The following is an 11,185-nucleotide window of genomic DNA, read 5'->3' as shown; positions in this document are numbered from 1 at the left end:
GGGGGGAAATCTGAGAAGTTAAAACAACAACAACAGACAATTGCCAACGACCGATTTGCAATATCTGAATGGTCCATTTGCATCATTAAGCCTCTGTCTGGAAGCACCCATCAAGATATTGCTCTAAGTTACCAAGAAGCTGCTTGGGCTGGCTGAGATAACACATGTTGGTCCTCCTCTGGGGCCTAGAAGTGATTTCTCCATGAAAGAGGTCAAGCATACTTGTGACCACTAGCCCACAATGCATGAAATTTAGTGGCATTCAGATTCCCTTTGGAAGATTTGGTGTCTGATGACTTTCTTCAGGGCTACTTTCATCTCTCTGTTCCTTAGGCTGTATATGATGGGGTTAAGTAGCGGTGTACCCAGAGTGTACACCATTGATAGCATCTGGTCCTGCTTTGGAGAAAAGCTGGAGCTTGGACGCAGGTACATGAAGCTGCAGCAACCGTACTGCAAGGCCACTACAGCTAAGTGGGAGGAGCAAGTGGAGATGGTTTTTCGGCGACTGTCTGCAGAATGGATCCGCAGCACTGTAACAGCGATGAAAAGGTAAGAGGCACAGATCAATATGAAGGGTACAGCAATGGCCGTAATCCCAGTGAGGAACACACCAACCTCATCGAGCTTGGTCTTGTTACTGGTGAGCTGTGATACAGGTGGCACATCGCAGAAGAAGTGTTCAATTCCATGCTTGCCACAGAAGGGGAGGTGGAAGACCAGCCACACCAATATGAACGAAATCAAGAAACCAATCAGCAGGGAGGCAGCCACTAGCTGAATGCACAGCTGCTGCGTCATGATGAGGGTATAGTACAAGGGTTTGCAAATGGCCACATAGCGGTCGTATGCCATGATGGCCAGTAAGAAGCAGTCGGCACTGCCCAGTCCAATGAAGAAGAACATCTGAGCACAGCAGCTTCTAAAAGTGATGGACTTCCTCTCCTGCAAGCTGGTCAGCAGCATCTGTGGGACTACAGCTGCTGTGTAGCAGAGCTCAACCACAGAGAGATTCCCCAGGAAGAAGTACATGGGAGTGTGTAGGTGAGGGTTGCCCCAGATAGCTACCATAATGAGGACGTTACCTGTGATTATGGCTGCATAGATCGCACTGATGCCCAGGAAAAGTAAGATCTGACACTCTGGCTGGATGGGAAAAGCCAACAGCATGAAGTCCAGCACTGCAGTGCAGTTCCTCTGGAACATCCAACCGACTAGCTCCCGTTCTACAGAGTAATGAGGATGAAAAATAAGATAGCACCAGTGCTAATTAGAGAGCCTGGATGTATCTGATATTGAAAAATAGGCTCCAACAGGAAAGGAAACATACTACCTGGAAGAACATCAAGTCCACTGACTAATGAGAACATCAAGGCCAGGACTCAGGTGTTCATACCAGGCAAAAATTATTTCATTAATAAACTGTAATGTTCAGCTTTGTGTTTTGATTACAAGTCCTTTGATTATCAGAGCTTAATGGGAGCCCCAGTTTTATGCTTCAGTTTCTAGCCCTCAAAGTTTAGAGATAAACTGCAGTTCATTGCTAAATATTTATAATCCAGAATTTGAGTAACAGGAAATAAATTAAATATAAATTATTTCTAAAGAATGTGTTTCATTTTTTTTTGACAGATCACCCAAATTTAGAGAATATTGACAAAGTTAGCTACATAACAGGATTACAAAAATGTTGGGAATAGGATTTGTTATGCTATTGAGCCAATTAAATGGGAAATACTATGGAACAAGGTGCATATGAAATCAATCTCAGCGAAGATTCAAGAATAAAGTAATATTTAGTCACTGGTAATTTTATCACACATTAACCCCAATCTGTCCCTGAAATGTTAGCATTGAAGAACCCCCTCCCTCCCCCCCCACAAAGGAATGCATTTTCTCTTATGGTGGGAGTCTTGCCCAGAGGCAAATGGTGTTCCTAGAAATCAATTTTATAACAAAGCAAGAATTGATACCAATCCCTTCATTAGCATTACTGGTGGTATGGGATGGGCCAAGTGATGATGGTTTGGATGAAGAATTGATTTTGTACTTTTAAGCTGACAATATGGTTATTGCAAGAAAAAAAGAAATATGTAGAAGGATTCAATAAGGAGTTGTGGCATAATCAAATCTGGTTCATAGTGAAAGCTGAAAAACTAACTCAAAAATAATTAAGATATACTAGGAGGACAAACAAAACAAGATCCCTTTTCAATTATGTTCACATTCCTCCTCTATGAAATATGCTGCTATTTGGAATTCTTAATAACATTTCAGCTTTAAGTGAGACTATCACAAGACTTAGATGACAATACCATATATATATATAGTTTAAAAATACTACTCCCTCAACACCAATTATATAATTTTCTTCCAAGGAATGTGAATAAAATGTCCTGAATTTATACTTTGTGTGTGTAAGTTTCATTTTAATTCAACTGTATTGTTTTTCTTTACTTCTGTATCGTGTGTTATTGGAATACATGTTCTTGTTTAAATAAATACAAATTCTTTTAAAAATCCTATTGCTTCTAGATTACTGTTATTGAGCTGAGGGTGGAAACAGATATTCGGCAGCAAATGTGGGAATGATTTCCCAGTGCCCTGTTTGTAGGGTGGAGGAGCGGGGAAGGGGCTGCTCAACTCTTCTTCATACCCACAGATTCTGGTTCCTTTCCCTCACTTGCCTGGGGATCACATGTGAGCTCCTACTCTGTAGGAAGTGTTGCAATGGAAAGGTGATGAGTAGCAGAAGAATTTCAATTTATACCTTGCCCTTCAGTTCAAAGAGTACACATAGATGGCATCAGATCACATCCACACCAGGCATTTAAAGGACTCTTACACCACTTTAACAGTATAGAATCCTGAGAACCCTCAACACAAAGAGCAAAAGAGTTTCTATCCATGGGTTTAGAGCAGTCTTCTTCAATTCCAGGTACTAAGTCTTACTATCTGCAGGAAGCTTAGCCAATGGTGGTCAGGGATGATGAGAGCAACAACAAATGGGGAGCAAAGGCTGAAGGATCTAGCTTTAGGGAAACAGAATTCATGCCATAATATTTGCATGTGAGCATCCATAGAAGCCAGTCCATGGTTCTTGTGAAACAGTCAATTCCACCCCCTGGACTCTTTTCCCACTTTCCTATGCAGGTTATGATGTAAGCATTTGGCAGCAGGATCACACTGAATTACTGCAAAGTTCACAACTCACCCCCACAGGATGCAGAACTGGGAAGGACAGTGCTGGTGTACTGGTTCCTTCTTTTCACTGCTAAAACGAGAAGCTTCTTGTGATGTGCTTTCTTTCAAGAGAGAGGCTAGGAGGTTTTCCAATGCGCAGATATGTCCTCTTGCCTGTAAAGCTTTGTAGATCTATGGATGAAGAAGTTTTCTACTGCATCCTCCATGATATTCCCAAAGTGATCAAGTTTAATATATTTGCCTTGTGACACATGGGATCCAGCTAACTTACCTCCATGAAATACCCAAATGGTTTCCTTCTCCGTGTAGGGAACTGCTCTAAAATGGTTGTGTAGGTTACCAACTAAGCCATCACATTTGTTTTTGTTTTTTGTTTTAAGTTATGACTTCCATTTACATGAGTGCCTTACGTTGCTTGCACTTTCATGTAAAAAGTGATGTGCCTACTGTTTGAATTGGGAAGGATAATACATCTCCTAAGCATTATTACTCACCTGTGAACCAATATGGAATGGCAAAGAGAATAAATTGCAGATTTGAGATATCGGTCTTCTTGATACGACATTAATTAAATGCCATACAAATTAAATAGAATCATAGAATTGTAGAGCTGGAAGGGACTCCAGGGGCCAATGTTAGCATTCCTGCTCCATGACTGCAGTCATGGGATTCTTGTCTTTCACATGACAGTGTATGTTTTGACTGCACGGAGTGGGAAGTGATGGAGACAGGTTGTTTGCTGTCTGATGCTAGAGAGAGAAGGAGCCATGTTGCAGTGCTCTCTGTGTGTTAATACGTAAATAAAGTAGATTAGCTAAATGCTGAGTTGCTGAGGTCTGTTACACAAACTGCGAAGACTCTACGGATCCGTAAGTGTGCCAATGTCTGTTGGCATTGGTCGCTGTGATGTTCGGGCAGAAGACAGCTTCTGAAGCTCCCGAACAATCAACCAGAAGGGAGGGAACATGCCAGTTGGACATGTGTCTCTGCCAGGGTCCTACTCAAGAGTAGGACGAGCTCCTGACAGTCCTTTAGTCTGACCCCCAGCTAAAGCATCAGTGACAGATGGCTATTCAAAGTATGGATAAGAACCTTATGCACTTGGCTAAGACTTAACAACTCGCCGGTTGGACTACTCTCCCTGATGCTTCTTGACAAATTCCAATCTAGTTGGTCGAAGGGCACTCTCAGAAAATTGGCCACATATGGTCTCTCCTCAGAGTATTTATTAAGTTTAGAAAGAGGAAGGGCCAAGAACATAATCAAAGAAAGACTCAGGGACATTGAAGCCCAAAATGATTTTAATCAACTTCCGATAACTTATAAACTCCTATTCAATTCCCAAAGGCCCCATCTAGCAAACTATCTCAAAGTACTACACAACGCTAAACATCGATGGGCATTTTCCAGGGCCCGCTTTAATGCTCTCCCTTCAGCTCTCCTAGAGGGAAGATACAACAAAACACCGATTGAACAAAGATTATGTCCCTGTAACAGCAACGAAATCAAAACCATTGAGCATGTCATCTTATACTGCCCATTATATCGAGACTCGAGAAAAGAGCTGATCGAGCTGATTTTAAGGAAAATACCTCGTAGTACAGACGACACCTACATCAGACACCTCTTAGCTGACAAAGAGACCGAAATCAACAGGCCTGTGGCAAAGTTCTGTTACATTGTAACAAGAGTAAGACGAGCAATGAAGTCAGCAACGGAGTTTAAATTGTAAACATCGAAGGAATGATAATAAACAGTAGTGACATTTGAATTGAATTTTTAAAACCTTAAAAGCCGAAACTTGGTCATAAATATAAGCACCAATTCTGTGAATTGGCTATATTTTTACTGTTATTTGTAGCTCAATACTACTTATAATGTCATATTTTTAAAAATTGTTTTCTGGTCATTGACCGTATTAAAGATATTTGATTTGATTTGATGGCTATTCAATCTCTGCCTTAGAACCTCCAATGAAGGAGAGTCCACGTGGCGTAGTGTGGGTCCTCTGCACCTGGAGCATGTATGCATGCACCGGGATGGGGTGGGGAGTGGAGGATGGCCATGCCAGCCCCAAGTCCTCACCACAGACCCAACCTCAGCAGCCTGAGCCAGAGACAAGGGAGACGAGGGGAGGGAGAAGGGGGCTTGAAGGGGCACCCCATTTGCAAAGGAGGAGGCCGCGAGAGCCTCTTGCCTCTCCTTGGTGGGCGGTGGTGGTGGCACCCACCGCCTCCCTCTCTGTCGACTGCCCAAGGGTGGCGGGTGTGTGGACATCCCTTCGCCGGCCATGAGGAGAAAGAGGTGCCCCTGCTGCTGCCCTAGCCCTGAATGCGCAGCCTGAGCATGGCTTGACAACTGAGGGAGCCTGTCATGGGAGTGCCACGGGCCCCCACTACACCCCTGGAGTCCACAACCTCCCGAGGGGGACCATTCCACTATTGAGCAGCTCATACACCAGAAAGTTCTTTCTGATAGTCAGAATCTCCTTTCTTGTAAGTTGAATCCATTGGTTCAAGTTCTACCTTCCAGAGCAGTAGAAAAGAAGCTTCCATCCAAGGTGGACAAAAACTAATTGAGCAGTTGTTTGTATTATTATTGTGGTGGCTGTTGTTTTTATTTATTGATCACTTTCCCTCAAGGCTATGTAAAAATAGAGCGGACCAACTAAAACACAGTGATGAAACAACATAAGAGTAACAGAAAATAATTTCAAACACTATGCAAAATGGTCACCTGTGGCAGAGACTTCCATCTAGGAAAGCTTGCCTAAACAAAAAAGTCTTCATTTTTGTAAAGTGCAGGTAGGAGACACCTGTTGAATCTCCGTGGGAATGCTGTCAACAGGCCTGTGATTAATGGTATTATATTTATCCTGTAAATCTTGCTGTACACTGCCAAATATTGTGTATGCTGGTCAAAGCTATGACCTGAGGTTCAGGGAGAACATTAGGTCTACAAACATGCCCACATGTCAATAATAGCAATCCCACTGGCCTCTGGTAAAGTCCCAGTTCTAAAAACATTTGTTCTCAGTGTGGCTCCTCTCTTGAATCAGGCACCCATGGCAAGGACCCTGCTTACCCCACCCTAGTTCCAGCTCTGGTCCTAATCACCTTCTTTAGCGCCTGCTTGACATCCTTGTTCCTCAGGCTGTAGATGAGGGGGTTTAGCAGTGGAGTGACAAAAGTGTATATGAGAGCAAGATGGCGGTCGTCATCCTCTGACGAATCTGTCTTGGGACGCAGGTAGACAAGGCTGCAGCACCCATACTGTATGATCACCACTGTCAAGTGGGAGGAGCAGGTGGAGAAGGCCTGTTGCCGCCCAGTTGTTGAGCGGATCCGCAAGATGGCAGTCACAATGTAGATGTAGGAGATGCATATTATAATAAAGGGAATAGTCAGGACTGTGACAGCAACACTATACAACACAGTCTGGTGGACATGGGTGTTGGCACATGCCAGGCGCAACACAGGTGGCACGTCACACAGGAAATGGTTGATTTCGGGCTGGTGGCCACAGAAAGGCAAGGTGAAGATCAGCACTGTCAGCTCCAATGAAACCACAATACCAAGCATTAGTGAGCCAACCACGAGCCATGTGCATATCTGCCAGGTCATGATGAGGCTGTAGCGAAGTGGGTGGCAAATGGCAACGTAACGGTCATATGCCATGACAGCCAACATGAAACAGTCTGTGCCCCCTAGTGCCAGAAAGAAGAACATCTGTATGCCGCAGCTTGCAACTGGGATTGGTCTGTGGGCATCTAAGATGCTGGACAGCAGTTGAGGCACTGTTACAGTGGTGTAACAGATCTCCAGAAAAGAGAGGTTGCCCAGGAAGAAATACATGGGGACGTGTAGGGAATGATCTGTGCAGGCCACCCAGATGATGGAGACATTGCCAAAGAGGATGATGAGGTAGAGCAGAAGGAAGAATGTGAAGAGGAGAGCCTGGATCTCAGGAACGGTGGAGAATGCCCGGAAGATAAACTCATAGGCAATGGATTGGTTGCTCTGTTTCGCAAGTGCCAAGTACATCTCATCAGTCACTGTACAAAAGAAACAGTGGGTTAAACATCAATATGCTGTTCTCAGTTATTTCACTGGAATGTGTGGTACTCAAATTCTTGGCATGATTATCAACCTCAGATGTTTCACTGCTTTCTCCATACATCTATGTTACACTGTACTGTAAATGTGGCAATCACCACAAATGCAGGGTGTCTGAAGGACAATATCCTCCCATATGAACCTGCCCGGGCTCTAAGATCTTTGGGAGAGGCCTTCTTCCAGTCCCGTCACCCTCACAGACATGCTTGGTGAGGAGAAGAGAGAAGACCTTTTTTGGCGGTGGCTCCCAGACTTTGGAACTCCCTTCCTAGAGAAGTTAAACGGGCTCCCTCCTTGTTGTCCTTCCATCTGCAGGTGAAGAATATTAAATTCCAGCACGTTTTGGGGAAATGATTGTTTTTAAGGAAAGGGCTTTTAATAGTGTGGTGCTGTTGTTGTTTTTACTATCTGTGTTTAAACAATTTGTTCTTATACCATTTTTATAGGATTATAATTGAATTTCTTTTTAACTATTATACTTTATATGTACACCTTGAGTTCTAGGGAAAAGGCAGCTAATAATATGCATGAATATGAAATAGATGCTTTGTAATTATTAGTACTATTTTAAACATCATGCGATTACCGTATTTTTTGCACTACAACACTCACTTTTTTCCTCCTAGAAAGTATGGGGAAATGTCTGTGCGTGTTATGGAGGGAATGTCTACGGGTGGCATGCCTACGGATTTTCCTCCTCTAAAAACTACGTGCGTGTTATGGTTGGGAGCGTGTTATAGAGCGAAAAATACGGTAATCTGTGTTTCCCCCTCACAGCATACTTAATGCTTAAGTCATTATAATCACTACTTATTTCAGGAATACAGAACTTGTTGTTCTCCAGATATTGCTGGACTACAACTCCCATCATCCCTGATTGTTGGCCATGCTGCCTGGGGTTGATGGAAACTGGGGTACAACAACCCATGGAAAGCCACAGGTTCCTTATCCCTGCCTTGTTTTATGTTAAATAATTTTATTCATGTTATATTTTTTACAATTTGTAGCCAAAACCATTATGCATTAAGCATTCTTCCTAGTGAAGAAGAAAAGGAAAGCAAATGGCATAGAAAGGAAGAAAGAAAGAACATGACATGTGATTGGGGAGAGAGACAAAATAGCAAAAGAAAACCCTCTATAGTACTGTGAATAAATTTAAAGGGAAAATATCACCATTTACCTCAGGGCTGTCCAACCTCTCAGGCCAAGAGGGCTGCAACACAGAATCTATGGGCCACACGCTGAATTAAATTTCCATATTATAAATTAAAGTCTTTTCAATTTGAAACCACACTGGACCCTGCTTAGCTTAGCAAATATCCTGGCAGTTTTATTGCTGCACCACTAGGAGGGGTTGTATTTCCCTTTTATGTAAGTTTAATCATTAAGATAGTTTGCCAGGTTTGCCCTAACCAGTCGGTTATGGCAGGGGGATTTTTATGTTTCCATTTTTGTATAATACACTGAATTGTTGTTGTTAGCGGTGTAGTAATCACCTGTAAACCCTACTTTGTTTTATAAGCAGGAATTTATACCCTAAAGCTGAATGTAATAATATAGTCGATAATGTAGTAGAGTTACATCAAGACCTGTGTTCATGTTGCATTTCCTTTCATCGTCTTCCTATCTTGATAACTAATTTGTGCACAGGTCCCACACTGCGGTGACCCCACTGCCAACCAAACTCAGGTCAATAGACATCTCCACACACCCAGTAGCGACCAGGACCCCCAGCCCCTGGTGGCATTACTGAAGTGGCCACCCTTCCTTTTTCAGTCCTGGCAGCAACCCATTGCATTGGTCCCACTACGCAAGTCCACGAGTGAGAACCACAGGGAGAAATCAGGGCAGCCAGCAGTCTCCCCTTAGTTTCACAAGCGAATAGTTTTGCTCGGTGTTTTCTCCTTTGTTCTGTGATGTCCATTTTTCCTGTGAATTCTAGGCACAGGTCTGAGAGGTTGTTTTTCCCCCATCCTGTCACTTTCCCTGGGAAAACCCACTGTTTATTGCTGAATCAGAACAAACATCCATCTGCAGAAAACTCAATTGCCATTTGTTTAGATTCAGCAGTAAACTGTGGGTTTTCCTACCCAGGGAAAGCAGTGGGATGAAATAAAAACCTCCCCAACCCACGCTCAGAATTCACAGGCCAAACAGAAGTGTGAATGAGCCCAGAGAGAAGTCTTAATTATTCCCTCCTTCATCATCGTAGCTGCCCAGGTCATCCAGTGAAGCAAAAAAGCAAGAGATTCAGGACGGGTTGGGGTGGGGGAAGGACTTCATACAGTTTTTTCAAACAAGGGGAATCACTACCGTTAGGTGTGCTAAAGGTCACCAACTGAAAAAGGATTATACAAATTTGTGGAGGTCAAGGCAATCAGTGCCTGCTACTTGTGATGATGGCTAGATATGCTGTCTTCAGGATCAGAGGAGTGGGCCTCCCAATGCCAGTCACTGGGGGCACAATAGCAGGAGGTACTTCTGGGCTTCCCATAGGCGTTTGGTTGACCACTGTGGGAAACAGGATGTTGGATGATGCCTTTGGTCTCATCCAGTAAGGGTCTTCTTATGTTCTTAAGGAAATTCCCTCACACTGCGGTTTTGGAAAGATTCTCCATCTCTGTTGGTCTGCCCTTCATATTTCAGCCATGAGACGTGTATCTCACGCAAAGCACTAAAAAAACCCCCAAGTGTAGGAACATAGGACTCTGCCTGATACCGTCCCTTCTTCCTCCACCACATGCTGGAGATGTGAGGGTTTGAACGCAGACCTTCTGCATGCAAACCAGATGTTTTACCACTGAGCTATGGCCCTTCTCCCACTGTCTATCTCTAGCTTCAGGTCTTCATCCATAATGCTGTTGGGGATATAAACTTGGTGCGAATGTTCAGAAGGTGAGTTGCCATCGTCATCTTTTCCCTTTAATAAGCTAGCCAGATTTGTAGCTCTACAACATTGCAGGAAGAGAATGTTGTTTCCAAAGCCTTGGAAAAATGAATGAACCAATGTAAGGGAGAGCCAGTGTTTGTGGAATGGACCCTTTCTCCACTGTGAAATGGACAAGTGCTATTGTGCTTTTAAAAAAGTGAAGAAAGCAGTCCTGTGGTACTCTGAAGAGTAACAAAGGTATCATGACATAAGCTTCCATGGAGTACAGACCACTTCATCAGAGACATCCCTTGTTATCCTGAGTCCACGAAACTTATGATAAATTTATTATCCTTTAAGGTGCCAAAAAACTCTTTGTCCCCCCCCCCCCATGATGTACTAACACAGTTCTGAACAAGAGGGAGGTTCCTCATCTCTCAACTTCAGCTTTCTATTTCCCAATCCTCAGAGCTTTGGGGGCTGCATAGTCCATCTCCCCTGTAGTGAGAACCAGATGGGATGGTGGGCTCAAAACTGAGTTCAAACCCTTGCTCAGCCATGAATTTGACTTTGACACCAGCATGGAAAGAACCTGTCTGTTACTGACTATACCTGTAACATAATCTCTTCTTACCTGGTTAGGTTTCTTCAGACTCAAACAACCACAGTCAAAAGTTGGATGCAGTGCACCTGCTTGCAATGTCCTTTCTTGGGATTTTGGTACCAAACAGGAATGAGTTAAGTGCAGTCCCATTAAATATTAGTGTGCGGGAGGGACAGTATTATTCTTGCCCCACTCAGCTTTGTCCATTTTTAAATCCAGAATAGCAATGGTACTTAGCATGAATCTGATTTGTGTGCTAGGGTGGGAAGAGGTATTTAAACCTTCTCCCTTCACTGAAATTACAGTGGAATCAAAGCAGCCTCTTCTTCCATGTCCTGTCACCATCTAATTCTCAAGTCAATTAGGGTACTATTTATTTTTCTCTGAAAGAAG

General features: G+C 43.4%; 2 protein-coding genes across 2 annotated transcripts; both read right to left on the bottom strand.

The window, feature by feature from the left end:
* Positions 1–252: 252 nt before the first annotated feature.
* On the bottom strand, positions 253–1,206 carry LOC307201010 (olfactory receptor 10W1-like; the record flags this gene model as incomplete). Its single annotated transcript, XM_079950135.1, has 1 exon — positions 253–1,206. The coding sequence occupies one exon, from the start codon at positions 1,204–1,206 to the stop codon at positions 253–255; it is 954 nt and encodes a 317-aa protein (XP_079806261.1).
* Positions 1,207–6,086: 4,880 nt separating this feature from the next.
* LOC307211186 (olfactory receptor 10Q1-like) lies at positions 6,087–7,247 on the bottom strand (the record flags this gene model as incomplete). The annotated part of the gene is made up of 1 exon (XM_079967603.1): positions 6,087–7,247. The coding sequence occupies one exon, from the start codon at positions 7,245–7,247 to the stop codon at positions 6,285–6,287; it is 963 nt and encodes a 320-aa protein (XP_079823729.1). The 3' UTR covers positions 6,087–6,284.
* Positions 7,248–11,185: the final 3,938 nt, after the last annotated feature.

The sequence above is a fragment of the Podarcis cretensis genome (genome assembly GCF_951804945.1).
Source record: "Podarcis cretensis genome assembly, chromosome: 1".
Lineage (NCBI taxonomy): Eukaryota > Metazoa > Chordata > Lepidosauria > Squamata > Lacertidae > Podarcis > Podarcis cretensis.
Note: the sequence above shows the minus strand (reverse complement) of the source record. Positions and strands in the feature narration are given on the sequence as shown.